This window comes from Mus musculus, chromosome 17, assembly GCF_000001635.26.
Source record: "Mus musculus strain C57BL/6J chromosome 17, GRCm38.p6 C57BL/6J".
Classification (NCBI taxonomy): domain Eukaryota; kingdom Metazoa; phylum Chordata; class Mammalia; order Rodentia; family Muridae; genus Mus; species Mus musculus.
This window is the reverse complement of record NC_000083.6, coordinates 6,715,674-6,737,023: the sequence shown is the minus strand read 5'-3', so window position 1 is coordinate 6,737,023 and position 21,350 is coordinate 6,715,674. Positions and strand designations below refer to the sequence as shown.

The 21,350-nt window shown below is 43.8% G+C and overlaps 1 protein-coding gene and 1 long non-coding RNA gene across 16 annotated transcripts in view; one reads left to right on the top strand and one right to left on the bottom strand.

The window, feature by feature from the left end:
- Sytl3 (synaptotagmin-like 3) overlaps positions 1 to 21,350 on the bottom strand; it is a 79,938-nt gene that overhangs the window by 1,047 nt on the left and 57,541 nt on the right. For 9 of the 11 annotated variants that reach the window (XM_011246181.3, XM_030250160.1, XM_006523263.2 and 6 more), the window contains 5 exons: positions 8,683 to 8,785; positions 3,902 to 4,072; positions 2,453 to 2,558; positions 1,550 to 1,646; positions 408 to 613 (listed from right to left, as the gene is read on the bottom strand). In XM_011246181.3, the coding sequence (XP_011244483.1) occupies positions 408 to 613; positions 1,550 to 1,646; positions 2,453 to 2,558; positions 3,902 to 4,072; positions 8,683 to 8,785 (683 nt within the window). The other 2 variants (XR_001782133.1, XM_006523260.2) reach the window with 2 other exon arrangements.
- On the top strand, positions 8,526 to 21,023 carry Gm36309. Of its 5 annotated transcripts, none has more exons than XR_003952392.1 (5): positions 8,526 to 8,769; positions 12,723 to 12,807; positions 17,386 to 17,532; positions 17,915 to 18,074; positions 20,564 to 21,023. It is a non-coding gene; the product is annotated as a predicted gene, 36309 (long non-coding RNA). The 5 variants fall into 5 exon arrangements; XR_003952390.1 differs by having other exon boundaries at positions 17,717 to 18,074; XR_003952389.1 differs by having other exon boundaries at positions 17,386 to 18,074; positions 20,564 to 20,650; positions 20,788 to 21,023.

Sequence of the window (21,350 nt, the reverse complement as noted above, 5' to 3'; positions counted from 1 at the left end):
AGTGAATGGCGCCCTTGTCCGTTCCCCTTGATCATGCTCTTCCAGGTGTATGCTTGTCTGGGTTCAGATATTTTCCTTACGAAAATAATCCTCTTATGATTGACACGAGGAACAAAAGCAAACACTGTCCCTTGCCTGTTGTGAGGCCCCGAAGCTTTTGTTTCTTTAGCTGAGCCAAATCTGATTGAAATTGCTGAAATACTTGGCTGTATTATCACTCTCTTGCAGAGTTAGACCTCGACTTGGGGATTCCCATTAGGACAGGGCAGGGCAGGGCAGTTTCAAAGCCAGCTGAATTGTTTCCACTTCAGAAGTAGGGATTCGTGTCAGGCAATCACTAAGGGCATAAAACCTGTGGTTTTTCACTGAACCTCAGAGACAGACCCACAAAAAGTGAACAGACTTACTTGAACCAAGCCTGGCTTCCCCGAGCAGACGGTCGTTCATACCAAAGATGGCCTGGTCCCAGACAGTCAGCTCCAAGGTGGACTGTCTCAGCTGAGAACTGCTCACACCATTAAACACAAAGGAGTGTTTCCACTGGGGACAAGCCTGCTTCTTCAGGACTGGGGACTTCACACGCAGCTTTTGTTGGTTTGGCAGGGTGAGACAGCTGAAGAGGGAAATGGGAACCCTGAAGCCACAGTTGAGTGTGTAACCTCCTTCCCCACCAGCCCCCATTCTGTATGCTGATCTAGGTTAGACCCCCAAGCCTGTCCATGTGCCTTCTCCCTACAAAGTTCCCATTTTCCTTTAAAGCTGGGTATTTAGGCTGAGTTGGAATTCTATGGCATATGGTCCTCAGTGTGATCGCCTCATGGCCATGCCACCATTAAAGCTAATGAATGCCTAGGGACCAAGGCTCTGTATATACATGGCTTCATTGTGCCCCATTCTCAGGTAAATACGTTCAGAAAATAAAAACTTGCCGCAGGGCACACACAGTTTTTCAATGCTTCAGTGACTGGGAGGTTGCCCCTCTATGATTATTCGTGTTTTCTTTTGAGGACACAAGTGTGCTTGTGGTGACTAAGAATAGCCAAGAGTGACCATATGGTACTTAGTACAAGAGGAGGTGCCGAGCTAGGGAAATGGTTAACAGATTTCAAAACCAATGGCTGATATTTCAAGAAGTGATAAGGTCTAGGTTTCTGGTCAAAGTGTGTCATTCCTAGCCAAGCCTCATAACCAAAACCAATTTCTTGGAAGTTGTGGTCCTTAAAAACATGCTACATTCCATTTCTTTTTAATCTCTTTAGGTTTTATAATCTATTTTGTGCGTGTAGCAATAAGAACTAGTGAGCATGTTGGTCACAGCATAACTAGCAGGAGTTGGTTCCCTCCGCTGTGTGGTTGGTTCCAGAGGACTGGACTCCATCAGGCTGGGCGAGTGCTTTCACCCTGGGGGCCTTCTCACCCACCCTCTTTTAGATTTTCATAGGAAAGCTAAAATAAGATGAATCCAAATGGCCTATCCTTTTCAGTGGCCTATCCTTTTCAGCTTTGGGGCCATGTTCAATACATACTCACCAACACATCTGATACCTACCCCTTAACAAATGAGTTTAAGGTGCCATCTGACCTCACCGGTAAATTCTTGGCTCCCAACACAACCAGACACAGTTGACCATTAAGCGCTAGCTGACCTGTTCGGGAAGGAAAGCCAGAACTGGGGTTAAGCCGATTTATGTGTGCGTGTGCAGCATCAACACCCAGAAGACGGTAGCCCCCTGAGAAGCCGTAGCCTCCAGGCTTGCAGAAGAGGCACTACTCCCACAGCTCCACCGGCTTTGCCCACACACTGCCTTTAGTCCACAGCATGCAGACAGAAGGGAAACATATGTAAAAATGCCAGGACAGTGCCATGACACAGAGAACTTGGGGAAGGCAGGGGTGAAGGGTCTCAGGGGGTAGGGGGTGTGCAAGCTGACTGTAGCTTGGGTTTGAGAAAGGAGCAATAAACTGCTGTTCTGTTGTGTTCCTGACCCTGGGAGGTTGGATCAGAATGTCCTACTCCTGCCAAGGTCACCGCACTGCCCTTGTCATTCTGAGCTCTCTGCATCCTTCTCTACTCTCATAGCACGTGCAGACCTTGCATTATCTAAGTTAAATACCGGAAGCTATGCCCTTGACCCACTCCATCCCCATCTCGCTGAGCCTCCAGCTCCTAGTGCCCCAGAAGCCCTCTTGGTTCCCAAAGAGCCAAGCTGACCCCTGGATGCCTGCTTTTATCTACAGGGCCACCAGAGACTGGCAGTCTACACCTTAGAGAGGATGAGGTGTGCACTGAAGGCCTTGTCCTTCTGCTCACCTATGCTCCCTTGAGTCACGAGCTCCAGTGTGAAGGATCAGTGGAGCTGTGGGAAATCGTTTGCCTAACTCAAACTCTCTGCCCTCCAGGCTTTGGGGACAGTGACACAGACAGACGTTCATGGGGCTTTAGGTCACCAACCTTCTTGGGCCTCCTGGGGCTTTCTTGGCCCTGCGGGAAGGACCAATTTGGCTCGAACAGCAAGTTCTCCATTATTCTGAGGAATATTCTCTTCGTATTTCTCAGCCTATGGGCGAGAGGCGGAGGTCAGAAGCGGGACCCCTCCCATGGTACCTCAGAGCCACCCAACTCCGTCCATAAATGCCCCAACCCCCACAGACCCTCTCAAGGCCTAGGGGTGGGGTGGGTACACTTGTAGACTACCAATACTGCCTATACTGCCACCTATACTGCCTATACTGCCACCCCTGCCACCCTCACCCCTCAGCAAGGGAGGACCAATTTACCCCTTCAGAACGTCAGAAGCCACCGGGAACAGCAAGCCTCCAGGAGGCCTGGACAACATTGGCTTGAGGACAATCAAAACCCCATTTACCAGCTCACTCTCAGAAAGACTGGAGCTACCCTTCCATGCCAATGTCCCCTTCGGGCACTGAGGGCAGAAAGCACTGAAGACTTGTGTCTGAAGTCATAGGCGATAGAACTCTGTAGGCCGTGGATGTCTAGCCCCTGTAGAGACACCATTCGATCTACAGAAATGGCTTCTCTGGTCATGAGTGATTTTGTCAAAAAGTGGATGAAAAGCCCAGAGAGGGGATGATTCTGAGTCTGATGGATCTTCCATCTCAGTTGTGAGGAAGTCTACTGGGAGGGAAATGCATGCCTGACACTATCAGAAGAGAGAAGCTGCCCTCAGGGCTCCCACACTCCTGGAAGCCTGCATGGGCCAGCTGCCACCTTCACAGAAGCATCCAACAGGGTACCAACTGGGTCAGGGACCCTCAAGGTCTAGGAACCAAGTCCCAGTCCCTGAATGTCCCATGGCCGGAGCTCCGTGGCAGGCCTGTGGACATTCACTCCCTGTTCAATAATGCTACTCTCGGCCGGCATCAGGTAGGGTGACTTCAGCTTGGCACTCTACTGCTAGCCTATTCACCAAAGGAGGCTGAGTGGGGTGCCCATGGATGTCCTAGCCAGGTTCATGCTGCCAATGGGGCGGGGGCAGGGTAGAACATGAGTTGCTCACGGTGACTGGGCATGCTCAGCCCCTATGGTAGTTTGAGTGGAAAAAATGTCACTCCACTGGTTCAGGAATTTAAACACTTGGTCCTCGGTGGTACAGTTTGGGGAGGTTACAGAACACTGGGAACGTGGAACCTTGTTTGAGGACGAAGAGTGTCACCTGGGGTGCGCTATGAGAGTGTGGACCCTCAGCCCACTTCTAGTTTGCCCGCTCTGCTTTCCGTGTGCCCTTGAGATGTGATCTCCGGGCTTCATGCCCCTGCTGTTTACTGCCATGGCTCCCCACCATGGTGGACTGACTATCTCTGTAGAATCAAACACAACAAACTCTTTTCTTCTGGTCAAAGGGTTTTATCACAGCCACAGAAAAGTAACAAAAAGACACACCTTGGCCCGCAGAGGATACCATCTGGCATTCTGTGCCGTACTGTCCTTAAAGTCCCACATGGCCAGTGGAAGGATCACTTCTCCGAGGAACACCCTCCGGGCAAGGGTGCCTAGGTGCCACACAGAGACCTGCAGCCTCCGGGTCATCAGCTGGCCAGGGTCCACCTGATACTGCATATGCAAGGACAAGGTTGTTAGCCAGGTCTCCTAGAACCACCCCCAGGCCTGCACAGGCTGAGCCCTGAGACTCGACTGCAGCCAGAGTCCAGATGTAGCCAGGGTGGCCCAAGCCATTTGGATCCAGTGGTCAAGATGGACCTCTTTGTCTGCTTGCCAAACAGCTTGGATCCCCCCATAGCCCTGTCCTCAGCCCTTCCCACCCCTAGTCCCACCAGATGCCCTTTCCTATTTCTCAGAATGAGGCCAGGATGGAGGTCTTTGCCTAGTCAGGATTGCTGGCAATCAAACCAAGAACTGTGTCAACACAGGATTTGCCCTTCCACGAGGCCACCCTGCACCAAGCCAGGATTAGCCCAAGATACTAAAGCTCAGACTTGATTTCTAAAAATGAAGTGGGCCCAAGATCAATCCCCAGCAACCACATAGTGGCTCACAACCATCTGTAATGGAGTCTGATGTCCTCTTCTGGTGTGTCTGAAGACAACTACAGTCTACTCATATAAATAAAATCATAAACAACTTTTTAAAAATGCAGTGGGACCATAACTAGATATAAAAGACATGTTTGACACTCATCAAATCCTAGGATCTGTCCCCAGTACCACAGTAAAAAAAATAAATAAATAAGCAATCAAACAATTAAATCCATCCTCAGTACCACAATAAATAAGCAAATGAATGAATGAATGAATGAATGAGTGAATAAATGAACAAGTGAATGAATGAATGAGTGAGCGAATGAATGATTGAGTGAATGAATGAATGAGTGAGCAAATGAATGAGTGAGTGAGTGAGTGAGTGAGTGAGTGAGTGAGTGAGTGAGTGAGTGAGTGAGTGAATGAATGAGCTTTCATGCCAATATGTTTACCCTGGATAGAAATGTATGTGAGAAGAAAGTGGGAACAGAGATCAGGACTGTAGGTGACACACAGCCCTTCTGCAGGCTGTGCCACCACTTGGGGCACTCTGCCTCAGCCTCTGAGAACCTAGATTCCAGTTTTCACATCGTGACTTTTCCGACAATGAAATCAAAGGGCGAGCTGCTGGGGCCCTCGTCTTGTACCATGCATCTTTGGCCTCCACAAGCACAAGTGAGGTCAAGACCATGAATCATTCATTGAAGGAGGGTGTGGTCCTCAGCCTGGAAACAATCAGCGGTGGGTGGCACTGCCACCCACACGTCCAACCCTGACCTCCCAGGGTTGACCTTTGCACCACGCTGCCTACTCTACTGCGCGTGCACGTGAGTGCGCGCTCTAGTTGGATTTTGTGGCCTCTTTTCCACTCTCCACACTTCTTTTTCTTTGAGGGACAAGATGGTAAGGAGACAGAAACTAGAACACTGTCTGCATTTGCAGACAGAGAGGGGTGGTAGTGACAGGTGCTGGCCCCTTCTGGCTGGCCTTCTCTTCTCTCTGGGATCTATGTGGCTATGTGGGTCTAGTCACTCTTAGGCCATGTTCCCACTCCACAGCCCTTGGCAATCTCGTCCTGTAACTCACTATGTAGACCACGCTAGCCTTGGACTCCCAGAAGTCATTTGTCTTTGCCCCACGTGCTGGGAGTAAAGGTCTGTGTCACTGAGCTGGCCCCCTGCTCCATATCTCTGTCAGCCGACCAACCATATCACCCTACTAACTCAGCCTTCCTCCTCCTTCATTAGTCAGTTAAGCCCTGACCGCAGAGCTGTGCTTGCTGCCCTGCCCTAGCTATTCCACAAAGAGCTAGCTACAGGGGCCATGGTAGAATGGGGCCACAGTGTCGCCTGAGGGCCATTCCCCAAGCGCTCACTGTGAAGGCGTTTGTTGGACTCCCTGAGACACCGAGGCATTTCCTGGATCCCCAATGGCTACTCGCCCCTATCTGATGAACGGGCTTCTCTCCCCCAGTAGCTTAACTTACTGGTCAGACAAGAACTAGCTTCCATTGTGTGATGCTCTCCAAAGCCCACACCAGTGGCCTGAAGCTGCTATAGACTATGGGGTCTGACATCATCAGAGAACAAGAGCAGACAAGGACCAAACACTCCAATCTACTGTCTCTGTCCCCTCAGATTCCTGTTCTGAGAGTCTCAAAGGAAGTAGAAACCTCCCTGGAACCCAGAGGAGACCCCAAGAAACATTCTGCCCAGAAAACTGTGACAATTGAAATATCAGAGGCTCAACTTGTGTGTGTGTGTGTGTGTGTTTGTATGACTGCGTGTATGTGCACTGAGTACAGTATGTGTATACAGTGTGTTGGGGGGTGTATAGTATATGATGTATGCAATATGTCTGTGGTATGTCTGTGTGTTGCAGTATATATTTGTGTAGGTGTGTAATGTGTGTGTGGTGTGGGGGTGGGTGGGTATAGTGTATGATGTATATAGTATGTCTGTGTGTTGCAGTGTGTATTTGTGTAGGTGTGTAATGTGTGTGTGGTGTGGGGGTGGGTGGGTATAGTGTATGATGTATATAGTATGTCTGTGTTTTGCAGTGTGTATTTGTGTAGGTGTGTAATGTGTGTGTGGTGTGGGGGTGGGTGGGTGGGTGTAGTGTATGATGTATACAGTATGTCTGTGTGTTGCAGTGTGTATTTGTGTAGGTGTGTAATGTGTGTGTGGTGTGGGGGTGGGTGGGTGGGTGTAGTGTATGATGTATATAGTATGTCTGTATGTTGCAGTGTGTATTTGTGTAGGTGTCTTCTTTCCTTGGGTTTACAAACCTCCTGGATGCCAAACCCAGGCGGAAGTAAAGTTCCAGTTCCTATCCTACCACTTTTTTCAAAGATTGAGTTGGAACTCACAATGTAGACCAGGCTGGTCTTGAACTCACAAAGATCCACCTGTCTCTGTCTCCCTAGTGCTGGGAGATTAAAGGCAGGCACTACTATGCCTGACTGCAGGAGTTTCTTCAAGAATAAGTTTTGTCTGAGTTAGAACACTGTAAGATGAGGTTAAAGACATTATCCTTTCATATTGATCTAATAGATTCTCAAAGACCACAAGATATTTCTAACAGACTATAATTGTGGTTTCTTTGAGATCTTGTGTGTAATTTAAATAAAGCAAGTAAGACTTTTTAAGTTTGAATTATATAATCAAATACTTATCTAAAATACCTTATTAGACTTACAATGACTATTTCAATATCAACCTAATATGTGCTGGGAAGCACATATTTTCAAAAGTCTCTCAGCGAGCTATCAGCCTGCAGACCCGGCTGCAGTGATTTGCATGTGGGTGGCCAACAGATCTGAGTCTGTGGGAACGGGTCATTTCAGGCCCTGCCCACACCTGCTGAGTCAGAATCTGTAATTTAAAAACAAACCGTGGGATTCCTAGCCCCTCCACCCGCAACCTTTCCGGGACAGCCTCTCCATTGTGAGTTCCTGCTAAGCTTCTTGAACTCCCCAAGTCTAATTTCCCGTTGGCAAGAGAAGATTCTAATTCTACCCTCAGTGTGTACATGAAGCATCTGGCCAGGGCAGAGACCAGGAAACAATGGCTATTATTATTATTTAATGAATTCAAGGCACTGTTCCAGCCCCCATATGGCCCCTGACTGCCACCTTTTGCCAAGAAAGCCAGACAAAGCCCTCTTCCCTTGATGGTGCCAGACAGCAGGACTTGGGAGCTGCCAGTCCTGGCTGGGGTTTCCTTAGGTCCAGGCTGCCCATGGGTGAAGCAGCCACAACCCGTGTTGGGACTTCCTCAAATGAGATTCTGAGAGCCTGGCTCTGCTCTAAAGCATAATCCTGTTTCTTAATAGCACAGAAAATAAAAATTCAAATGATTCCTTTATAATTTTTGTCTTAACTTTGTGTAAGTGTATATAATGTGTCTATATAACGTCTGTATGCGGGCTGTGTAGGATGGGTATGTAGGATGGGTGTGTAAGATATATATCTACACATGCAATGAATACATGTGGGTTCAGGCACTTGTGTGGGCATCTATGAAGGTCAGAGGACAGTCCCATCCTTTATCTTCACCCTCTGCCTTGTTTGAGATGATGGGGTCTTGCCACAGTGTCACCAGGCTAGCTGGCTTGCCTGCTCCTAGGGACTCTGTCTCCACCTCCCATCTCTCTGTAGAACATCTACATTAGAGCGAATGGGCACACACCTGGGCTTACGTGGATTCTGAAGACTTACCTGCTGAGCCATCTCCCTGGTCCTATAATTTGTTCTTTTATAAAAAGGACATATTTCTCATAAAAAGAAGAAATCTTTTGGCTTTCATCTATTCCAATAAAGAGGCACTTCTAGGAAGGCTGGAACCCAGCAGCTTCATTCCCAGAATCCTCTGCTCATGAACACTGCTCTGATATTCAGGCAAACGTAACAAGACAAACCAATCTTTCAAGTTGCCCTGTGCCCAGGTGTTAGCTTGAGATGTGCATTTTCTTAGAAATCATTAATCCAACGCTGTTTGGAAGTCCGGCAGAGTCCAAAGGCTGGCGTCTGCCTCCTGTACTGACTGACAGAACCCTGAAGAAATGTACAGGTGTCTGCAGTTCTGTGTAACTAACTCAAGCATTACAAAGAGGCATGGTGGACTCTGACCCTAGACCTAGCCCAGGTGGGGAGGACTCAGGAATGTTTTCCCGCCTGGCACGTACCTTCAAGGTTTCCTCGAAAGTCGGGTCCAGCGTGTTCTTTTGGACTCGTGTCTTGCGTTTTCCCTGAGAAGACCTGTCAGGCAGCAGGTAGGTCTTGACATACCTAGTGGGCAGAGGCAGAAGGACAAAGGGAGACTCAGCATGGGGAGGACAGAGTTCAGAGGAGCAGAATACAGCACCAATGGATTCTCTGCCCTGCTTCCCCGCAGGACCTTAAGATGATGGGCAAGGTTCAGTGCATTCTGACGTGTGTGTGTGTGTGTGTGTGTGTGTGTGTGTGTGTGTGTGTGTGTGTGTCTTAGTTAGGGTTTTACTGCTGTGAACAGGTACCATGACCAAGGCAACTCTTATCAGAACAACATTTAATTGGGGCTGGCTTAGGGGTTCAGAGGTTCAGTTCATTATCATCAAGGTGGGAACATGGCAGCATTCAGGCAGTCATGGTACAGGAGAAGCTGAGAGCTCTACATCTTCATCTGAAGGTTGCTAGTGAAAAACTGACTTCCAGGCAACTAGGATGAGGGCGTTAAAGCCCATGCCCTCAGTGACACACCTACTCCAACAAAGCAATACCTACTCCAACAGGACCTTCTAATAGTGCCACTCCCTGGGTCGAGGATATACAAACCATAAGAATATCTAGTGTCTCTCTTAATTGTCCTAAACATATTGTCATTATCATCATCATCACCACCACCACCACCTCTACACTGGTTTGCAAGCCCCAGAGCTCTTCCTGTCTCTACTTCCTTATCCCTGGGATTGGAGATGGGCATCAACATCCACAGCTATTTACGTAGATGTTGGGGATCCAAACTCAAGTCTCCTTGCCTGCAGAGCTGTTTACTGACTGAGACATGCCACTATAGGCCAAGTGCTGTGTGAGAAACTTCTGATTCACACAGCTTCAGCCAGGTGTTGAGCATGTCACCTTGCAGTATGTCCTTAAGGCTGCAGGTAAAGCTCCTTGTCCTTGCTGTCTCCGGCCCTGCTTCTAGAATCAGCCTAGGTTTCTCACGTCCTGTTTGATGACGAGCAGAGAACCAGATGTCCCAAGAATGTGCTGGGGGCCCTCTTTCCACCTCCACCCATTGCTACCCTTGAGCCCCCCAGAACTAAGGAGCAGAATGGAAACTCAGGGGCCTCAAAGACTGAACTTCCCCACTTTTAACCTGTGCAAGTAGAGCCTCTTGGCTACGCTCCCCTGCGACTTGCTTTTGTCCCCAACACACTGAGACTCATCCCCACTGCTGACAGAGCCTGATCCTTCAATTTCCAGCATGCTTTTACTGTGTTAGTTATCCACATACCGTATTAGCTACCACGACTCTTTAGCCTCTAAAGATTCTTTATGTCTTAGTTTTTGATATTATAAATAAGTCTATATTGGCGACACATGCATACAATGGGCACAAAACTAGAAATGGCAGGGTGTATGCTAGTAAGCACTTTCCCCTGGGCTAAATCACCAGCCCATAAGTATGCTGTCAGTTTTAATAGATCAGGCCAAATTCAATCTCTTTAAAATAAAAGGGACTATTTAGAAGCCAGGCTTGGTAGCACATGCCTTTAGTCCTACCACTTGGGAGGCAGAGGCAGGCAGATACCTGTGAGTTCAAGGCCAGCTTGGTCTACAAAGCAAGTCCCGAGCAGCCAGGGCTGTTACACAGAGGAACTCTGTCTCAAGAAACACACAAGTCAGCAAATAAAACAGAACAAAACAAAAAAGAACTATTTGGTTTCATTCCTGATATTAGTATTTATCTTTTGTTTTCCTTATCTTGATAAATAGCTATAGGTTTTCCAATATCACTAATTGTTGCAAAGAACCTACATTTGGTTTTATATTTATCTATATAATTCCTATCTGTAAAATGAATTTGCCCTTTCTCAAGAATTTTGAGGTTAAGGTTTAGATAATTAATTTTCAGTCTTTCTCCCTTGTAAATATAAATATTACTTTGGCTAAATGTATCAAACTTTGAAGTGTGAAAGTCAGGGGGTGTTTCAGAATCAAAACGATTCCGGATCCCTGGGGTTGTGGTATCCACGAGGGGACAAAAGCTGACACCACGTAATAAGGGGATCTTTATGAAAAATTGTAATCACTGTATAAATTTGTATTTTGAGGAGTAGGCAGGGGTGAGGAGCTATTGAAGGTTTCATAATGGAGGACAGTTTGATTAGTTCAGCAATCCATTGCTTTTCCTACCATCATTTGCAAGCTAGCAATTGAAACAATTTAGAGGGGGAAAGTCCTTGCCTTAAGCCATACCAGAAAACTAATTATTCTACTTCTGAGATGATCTAAGTGCAACACACACACACACACACACACACACACACACACAAACACACAGAAATGTTGCACTTGGATCCTAATTCCTGAGTCCACTTTCCAACAACTACATGATGGCTCACAACCATGCATAATGGGATTTTCTGGCATGCAGGTGTATATGCAGATAGATCACTCATACATAAAGGAATCAAACTTTAAAAAAAAGACTTAGAAAATTTATCACACCAAATTCTCTGCAAGAAAAATCATCACAAATAACCTAGAAGTAATAGCTAGAATAAGTCATGCGAATATATATATATATATATATATATATATATACACATATATCAGATACAGAACCTCTCTCCCTTCTCCCTCTCCCCCTCCCCCTCCCCCTCCCTCTCTCCCTCTCTCTCTCTCTCTCTTTCTCTATTTGTTTTTTGTTTTTCAAGACAGGGTTTCTCTGTGTAGCCCTGGCTGTCCTGGAACTCACTCTGTAGACGAGGTTGGCCTCAAACTCAGAAATTCCCCTGCCTCTGCCTCCCAAGTGCTGGGATTAAAGGTGTGCACCACCACTGCCCAGCAATGCAAAACTTTTAAAACCCTCATTTAAACAGGAAATCCAGTCTATTTAAAATAGGGTTTTAAATAGAGATGTGATCTAGCTCAGCAGTGGAGTATGTGCCCAGCATGCATGAGAAACAAAGTCACAAGGCAGGAGATGGACTGAACATAAGTTTAGCAATAGAGGATATGCTTTGCATACATGAGGTCCTGCATCAATCTACACATGCGTATGCATGCAGGCACATGCTTGTACACACATGTGCCACACCACCTCCAGTAGGATCTGTGTGACAAGTTCCACAGACTGAGGTGATTGACCTCAAAAGAGGGAGGCCTCCCGGAACCAGTTGTGGAACTCTTTGCTGGAGAAAAAATATTGAGCCATAGTTCTCATAGCAATCTATCTGTTTTATTTTCTCTTATTCCTCTTATTATTCTTTTTATTTACATGTTCCTGGTAGCCTAGGCCAAGATCATAAGTGAGAATAATGGGTAAGAAACCATCCCTAGAGATGGGGCCACTAACATGAGCTTGTCCCCAGGGAAACCAACGCTTTACTTTCTAAGTCATTTACAAAACTATTATGATAAAAACTTTCCCAACAATAAAATTTTATATGGCTACACGTGTGTAATTGGAGGTGGATTTTGGTATATGGTAAAGGAAGCCTTAATTAGAAAGAATTAAAATAGTTTAAATTTTATAAAAAAAAATCAGGTACTAGATGTTAAATAATAATTGACCATGGGGCTGGAAAGTTAGTTCAGTGGTTAAGAGCACTGACCATTAAAGGTTTATTAACCTGCTCCTTGCAATATGCCACTAGCCTTGGATGACAGCCCCCAATGAATACATTCTTTTAGAATTGTTATATTTTAAAAAAAGAATTGTTATATTTTAAAAAAAGAATTGTTATATTTTGATGATTTATAATGATGTTACCTGTTCTGTTCGTGATTCACTGAATATATAGTTTCAGAGTTGCGATGCTTGGATGATTTTTGTGCTTTATTGTGCCAAGTGATTTTTGTTGGTATCTGTGATTGTTTCATTGGCTATAGTTTCTAAGAGATGTTTGGTTTTTATAATGTATAAAATCCCCTGCTTGAGAGCTGCAGAATACACTCAGATTCAAACTGCCTCTGTGTTTGTTTCTGTTTGTCACTGCCAAATCCTTTACCCACCTAGCTTCAAAGACCCTCATTCCAGGGACCCCCATACCCAACTGGGGTGGTCCATGGCAGCTGGCACCCGAACGTGGGACTCGAAGCAGGTAAGCTTTCTCTCTACTTTTTTTCAAAATACTTTTTCAGGTAAAGAATAGGATCTCGTCAAGAGTGCTGCAGACTCCTTGATAGAGAAACATTGAGTTAAGACAACAAGAAGGTAAAAATCATGGGGCATTCACAGTCCAAGAACAGAGGCTTGTCCCTGGCAGTATTGAGTCATATGCTAGAAAGTAGAGGTGTTACAACCTCAAAGAAGAGTTTGTCAGCATTTTGTGACTTTGTACTGAGTGTCAGTCCATGGTTCCCAGAGGAAGGAAGCTTGTCTTTAGAAAACTGGAAAAAGGTAGGACTAGAGATGAGGAGATTTCATGAATGCCATGGCCCTAAACAGGTCCCGGTACAAGCATTCTCGTTATGGGTACAAATTACAACCCTCCTTTCAGAAAAACCAGAAGTGGAATTCTTTGCAGAAGAAGCACCCTCAGAGGAAGAGGTAACTCCTCTGAGGACAAAAACTACGGCACATAATACTTCCTCACCTACCGCTAGTCTCCTGAAGCCAGGAGATGACTGCATAAGTGATGAAGAAGAGCAAGAATGGGATGATGAAGCAGAGGAGTATGATCTTGCTAAAAAAGGGGACTGTTTTCATCATAAAAATTCCTAGGACAGAAATAGATGACATCTTTGCCTTAGTTGCTGCTGCTCCTGCTTTTAAAACAAGATCAGTCAATCCTGAAAGGAAAATGCCAACCAATAGGGGATTCTTAGGGGCCATGAAAGAAGCCAGGCGAAAGGGAGATTTGGACTTCTGCTTCCCAGTAACAAATTTTGAAGGGGAGACACCCCAATGGGAACCTCTTTAAAAACTCTTAAAGAACTACAGTATTCTGTTAAGAACATGGGTCCAAGTGCTCCATACATTTGACAGATTGTGGAAATGTTGGGTAGCATGTGGCTAACTCCTTATGATTGGCATCAGACTGCAAAGTCCACTCTTAGCCCAGGACAGTTTATAGGATGGAGGACAGAATATGAGGACAGAGCAAGGGAAGTGGTTCAGAATTTAGCCGTTAGGAAGAAGGCAGATAAACCTACTGTGTCAATGCTCTTGGGTAGAGAGGACTATGCCTCCCCTCAGGAACAAGTTGGTTTAAAGAGGGAAGAACTGGGAGAAGTTTCTAAGATAGCAGTGGCTGCTTGTGAAGGCTCCCTCCTGCTGATGGCAAGACAACTGTGTTGTCAGTAATCAAACAAACAAACAAACAAACAAAAAAAGATGAACCGTATGAAGATGTTATTGCTAGATTGGAAGAAGCACTAGGCAGGATGCTTCCTCCCTCTGAGGGCTCTGACATATTATTAAAACAACTTGCATGGGAAAATGCCAAAACTCTCTACCAGGAAATAATTGGATCAACCAGAAAAACAGGGACCATGCAAGATTCCATCAAAGCTTGTACAGATGCCTCACCAGCAGTGGTCCAGCGCATGGCCTATGCTGCAGCAATGCAATGGCAACAGTTCAGCGCCTATGTTCAGAACTTAAAAGGAGGAAGAAACCAAAAGGTTTCATGCTTTTCTTGCGGCTAGCAGGGACATATGAGCCTCGACTGTGAAAAAGAAGAGCAGATGTCAAAAAATAAAAATAAGAAAAACCAACCTCCGTGGTTATGTCCTTGGTATAAGAAGGGAAATCATTGGAGAGATGAATGTAAATAAAAATTTCAAAAGGATGGAACCCCTCTGAAAGAGGAGACAAAAAAATGGGGTGAGAGGCATGCCCTCTGTCCCAAAACTAAAATAAAAAATAAAACAAAACAAATAAACAAAAAGGGCAAGAAAGGGAGACAGAGGAAGGCAAAAGTAAGCTGAATCCTCTGGCCTCTGAGTTTAACATCTTGAGTTTTTACCTAGAGCAACATCAGGAAGTGTAGGATTAGATCTTACAGTAGATAAAGATTACATACTCTCTCTTTATGAGGGAGTGCAATTAGTAGATACAGGATTTAAAGGGCCACTATCATCTGGCACCTTTGGTCTAATAATAGGGAGAAGTTTAAATTATAAGAAAAATTTTGAAGTACTTCCTGGAATAATTGATTCAGACTTCCAGGGAGAGGTAAAAATTATGATTAGGCCATTAAAAGAAACAATACAACTACATAAAAACCAACGGTAATGCTACTTCCTTATATGCAACTCCCCAATCCAATACTAAAACAAACTAGAGGAGATGAAGGGTTTGGCTCCATAGAGGTGGAAGCTTGGACTCAAGAAATTACTAGACAAAGACCCTTAAAAACTATAAACGCAGTTGGAAAAAATATCCAATGACGCAGGAGCAGATAGGTCTTGCATTGCAGGAAAAGACTGGCCTGGAACATGGCCTGTAGTTCATATAACCTCTATTCTGGTGGGATTGAGGCTGGCTCCCAATGTAGCTCAGAGTTCAAAAACCCTGACATGGGAATGTGAAGACAAAGTGGGTACTTCTCAACCTCACACTACTTCCTCTCTGCCATTCTCCCTATGGGGAAGAGATATCTTAGGGGACATGAAAATAAAACTAACCACAGATGAAAAATGGAATGAGCAGCATTTTTTATAGGGGTTGCTGATAAATTATATGCAGATAAAATTTCATGGATCAGTGATGAGCCTGTGTGGCTGAATCAGTGGCCCCTAACTCAGGGAAAGATACAGGCTTTAGAACAATTAGTAGAAAAAGTAGAACAACTGCAATTAGAACATATTGAAGAATCTAGCAGTCCATGGAATATTCCTGTGTTTGTCATTAAGAAAAAATCAGGTAAATGGAGACTCTTACAAGATCTTAGGGCTGTTAATAAGACAGTGCATATGGGAGCTTTACAGCCAGGACTCCCATCCCCAGTAGCTGTTCCAGAGGGTTATTATATTATAGTTATAGATTTAAAGGATTGCTTTTTACTATAAAATTACAACCAGAAGACATACAAAGATTTACTTTCAGCATTCCCTCTGTTAATTTTCATAGGCCATTTCAAAGGTATCAATGGAAGGTCCTCCCCCAAGGTATGAAGACCAGTCCTATCCTTTGTCAAAAATTGGTAGATCAAGCTTTAAGATCCATTAGGGCTAAGTATAAAAGGCTTTTATTTTACATTATATGGATGATATTCTTATAGCAGAAAAAAAACCAAATGATTTAACTGAATTAATTTTGAAAAGTATGATTGAGGTATTAACCCAGCATGGACTAATTATTACCCCTGATAAAATTCAACATAACAGGCCAATAAATTACTTGGGAAAAACAATTCATAATGAATATATCATATTTCAAAAATAGCAACTTAGGATTGATAAATTAAAAATACTTAATGGTTTTTAAAAATTATTGGGAAATATTAATTGGATTAGACCTTATTTAAAAATTACCACAGGACAGTTGCATCATTTATTTGAAATTCTTAAAGGAGATCCTGATTCCAACTCTAAGAGACAGCTCAAAAAAGAAGCCTTAAAACAACTAGAATTGATAGAACAAAAGATGCAAGATGCAAAGGTAAAACAAATAAATTATTTAAAACCATGGTCTCTTATTATACTTAAAACAGCTTACACCCCTATTGCATGGCTATGGCAAGAAGGTGTGCTAGAATGGATTTATCTCCCTCATATTCAAGTAAAAATGGTATCTTCTTATCCTTTTATGTGTAACAAATTAATTATTAAAGGGAGGATAAGATCCAGGGAATTATTTGGCAAAGAAATGCATGAAATTGTTATTCCCTACAATAAGGAACAATTGGAGTATTTACTTCAAACTGTGGATGACTGGGGAATAGCATTTGCTCATGATATGGAACAAATTAAATATCATGGACCTCAATGCCCTATTGGAACCTATTTCTGATGCCATCTTGGTATTTACAGTTGGATCATTTAATGGAACCTCAGTTGTTTATATAAAAGATAGACCTGCAATTAGCAAAAGAAACTTCTGCACAGCAGGTGGAAATTATTGCAATTATTACTGCCCTTGAACACATACCTGAAGAGTTTAACCTTTATACAGATTCAAAATATGTAGTTCATTTATTTCCTGATATAGAGACAGCTCTTAAATCTGGGAATTCCAGAATTATATCACTCTTGCTTCATTTGCAAAATATAATGCAATCAAGAGAAGGAAAATTTTCATAGGACATATCAGAGGACATACTGGCCTGCCAGGTCCATTGGCTTCAGGAAATGCTATGGCAGATTTATTAACGAAGGAACACTGATTGCTAGTGTGGTTGAACAAGCATTGGAAAGTCATGCCTTACATCATCAGAATGCATTGGCCTTGAGAAAGATGTTCAACTTGACACAAGAACAGGCTAGGCAAATTGTGAAGGATGGTAAACATTGTCCTGATGTATATCATTCATTAAAAATGGAAGTTAATCCAAGGGGCCTTAAACCTCAAGTTTTGTGGCAAATGGACATAACTCATATCCCAGAATTTGGAAAATTGGCCTATGTACATGTTATTGTAGATACTTATTCTCATGTGGTTATGGCTACTGCTAGAACTGGGGGGGCTGTGAAAGCTGCCATACAACATCTTACTATGTCCTTCTCCTCCTTAGGTGTGCCAAAAAGAATTAAAACTGATAATGGTCCAGCTTATACTTCTCAAGCAAAGTTTTGCATTCAATGGGGCATAGAACATACAACAGAAACTCCATACAACCCCCAAGATCAGGCTATCATAGAAGACTCATCAAAATCTTAAGGTACAACTTCAGAGATTAAGATCTAGTGCTCATTACTACTCGCCTCATCAATTACTAAGCCAGGCTTCATTTACCATTAATCACCGTAATACAGGTGATAAAGGCTTTACCCCTATGCAAAGGCATTGGGCTCCCCTACAGCAGACTGTTACTCGTTTAGTGATGTGGAAGGATCTTTTAACAGGCGCATGGGAAGGGCCAGATGTGTTCATCACCTGGGGAAGAGGATACGCATGTGTTTTCCACAGAATGCAGAGACCCCAATCTGCATCCCAGGCAGACTTATTGACCTTCCACCAGAAAACCTCTACCAGAACCCAGAAGCAAAAGAAGGCAAAAGAAGTCATGAAGAAAATGAAGAAGCTTGATCTCTTCTTCACAGGCGGCTTCGGCTCCTCCTGAACGGTCATCGACCACGGGATAGATCCACCCACTTGGGGACAACTGGAGAAACTCACCCAGAGAGCACAACAAATAATCTCTAATATCGGGAAACCACCACCAGTAGAAAATATGCTATGCTTGCTGAGGTTGCTATGCAGGTATGCTGTGCCTCCGCAACCTCGTCTTGGGCCTATGTTCCCCACCCTCCCCTTCTTCACCCCGTGGGTTGGGGAGATAATCAGAGTCATGACTCTGAGCTGCTGGGGGACACGCTGATTTTCCCCCCATTTGACTTCCTCTGTAATTTAAATGAGGGAATGTCAGATTCTGCCCCAATCTGTTTTACTTTAAAGGGAATAACCTCCATGGGTTGCCTTCCCACTAGTTATAGAACTTTTCTTTCTGATGGTTCAGATAGATCCTGTTGCCCCCCCCCCCAAATCATAAAAGATTAATGTGAGAGCTTTCAATAATGATTTTTGGATATTCTAATTATAGTGAAACTTTTATAAGGCCAAAAGAACCTATGCCTCTGAAACAATGTCCACAAGAATATCGGGACAATGATAAATTGTGGGTATCCTTGCTTTCAGGTGATAGTCCAAATGGCTTAAATGAGGGTTTAGTTTTTGGGCTTCAGTACATGATCCTTGGAAAACTCAAGAAAAAGTTTATGATTATTCCATAGTCTCTCCATTTTATGATTATAGGAAACAATTAACTAATGAGTTACAGCTCTTTCATGGATATAGGCCTGATACATTTATAAATAAGTCTGTTAATAGATGGTTCACTGCAGGACGGGTGGAACCTATTTATGTCAGTCATTCTCTTTCACATAATACTTCTAATGTTTTTTTCAGGGTTATTTAGACTTTTTGCTGCAACTAACATGGTTCTTTTTTAAAAAGCCTAAGGAATATAAGAGCATTCCTTTGGCAATTAGATCTTGCCTAAACTATCCTTATGGTATACTCGCTGGCCAGTCCTCAGATTTTAAAATTATTAAAGTAAAACGATCTTATCAGGTCAGCTGTTCCAAATGTATTCTAACTAACTGTGTTGGTCCTATTTCAATGAAGAATTATTCAGTATTTTGATATTACAAAGACCTCCTTATGTTATGTTTCCTGTAGATTTAAAAAAGGACGTTTGGTTTGATGATGTAGCCTTACAAACGCTTAAGAGAGTTAGTGAGCTAATAAGTCCAAAGCGTTTTGTTGCAACTTTAATTGTAGGCATTAATACTTCAATTAATATTACTCTAGTAGCCATTCTTACTCCACTTACAGTCTCAACAGTCACCTTAGTCTCTGATACAAAGACTGCACATTTTGTTGATGACTTAAACAAAAATGTCTCTTTAACACTTGCAAGGCAACGAATTATAGATCAAAAATTAGAAGTAAAATTTGATGTTTTAGAGAATGTAGTTTTGGTATTAGGACATGAAGTAGAAAATATTAAAGTTCAGCTTTCTGCCAAGTGCCATGCCAGCTTTCAGTATATATGTATAATGCCATTACCTTATAATAAAAGTCATAATTAAAATTTTACTAAAAATCATTTGTTTGGAATTTGGAAAGACCATGATATCACTCATGATATGGCTCAATTACAAGCCCAAATCTCTGCTATGAGCAAAGCACATGTTGAATCGACTGATATAGAAGATTTGGCTCAGTCTATTACCTCTGAACCCTGTTAGTTGGCTACATTGGATCATTGTTGTCGCCGTGGCTACAGGAATAATTCTTCTTCTCCTCCTTACTTTTCCAATCATCTTCCGACTAGTCTTTTCCTTCCTCTCTACAGCCAACAGAGATATTACGAGCTTCGATTAAAAAATAAAAAAGGGAGAGATGCACACCACCTCCAGGAGGATCTGTGTGCATACACACACACAAGCAAACAACAAAACCAAAGTCAACCCAAACCATAGTCCAACCATATGAACAGAAAGAACCTTTGCTCATCTCTTCTAATTCTCACCTTTCCATAAATAGTGATATTTCTTTTCATGTCAGTAGGGAAATTAAAAAAAAATGTTTTATGAGGGGCTGAAGCGACAGCTCAGGGGTTAAGAACACTTGCTGTTTCACAGAGGATCTGGGCCCAGTTCCCAGAGCCCACACAGTAACTCCAGTTCTATAGGGTCCAACACCCTCTCTCCTGGGATTTTGAATGAGAACGGCTCCCATAGGCTCATATATTTGAATGTTTGGTCCCCAGTTGGTGGCCCTGTTTGAGAAGGATTAGGAGGTGTGGCTCTGCTGAAGGAGGTGTGTCACTGGGGGCAGACTTTGAGTTTTCCATCTTGATCACTCAATCTCTCTCCCTCCCCCTCTCCCTCCCGCTCTGCCCTGTGGTTGTGGGTCAATATGCGAGCTCTCAGCCGTTCCTTTACTAGTCCATCATGGAGTCTAACCCTCTGAAACTGCAAGGCTTGGTCATAGTGCTTTATCATAGCAATAGAAAAGCCGTTAAGACACATGGGCATGGCACACATGTGACACACATACATACATGCAGGCAAAATATCCATACACATAAAAATAGATCTTCAAAAATTATTTAAGAATTGTGTGAAGGAAGATGGTAATTTTTTTCCTGTATGAAATCAAACTTCCAACGCCCTTTTCTGAAGGTCACCCTTCCCCACTTATTGGCTGTAGCGCCATTGGATATTGAATGCTCCTGAGTTTCAGCGCCTCTGCTGGAACTGAACTGCCGCGTGAGTATACTTGGAGGTGGAGCCTTTGGGATGTGGTTATGTTTGAGAGTGGCCCTCGTGGAGTGGGATTTGTGTTCTTATAAAGGAGTCCTCAAAGAGCAGCTCTTCCCCCTTTCTCCCATGGATTGCTGGCACAGATGTCCATCTATGAACCAGGGAGGTGGTCCTTACCAGATACCAGCTTTGTCAGCACCTGGACTTCCCAGCATCCAAAATGGTGAAGATAAATGTCTGCGGCTTCAGTCTCCAGCCTTCTGTTACAGCAACTCAAATGCTCTAAAACACTCCTTGAGCATCAGTGGCGGTTTGAATATGCTTGGCCCAAGGAGTGGCACTATTAAGAGGTGTAGTCTTGTTGGAGTAGCTGTGTCACTGTGGGCATGGGCTTTAAGACCCTCATCCTAGCTGCCTGGAAGCCAGTATCCTCCTATCAGCCTTCAGATGAAGATGTAGAACTCTCAGCTCCTCCTGCACCATGCCTGCCTGGACACTGCTATGCTCCAACTTTGATGATAATGGACTGAACCTCTGAACCTGTAAGCCAGCCCCAATTAAATGTTGTCCTTATAAGAGTTGCCTTGGTCATGGTATTTCTTCAAAGCAGTAAAATCTTAAGACAGCATCCAAATTCTCATGTATGCTAAGGTCCATAAAGCCAGACTCTGATCCTATATTGACCAATCTTTACCTTTGCATGAAC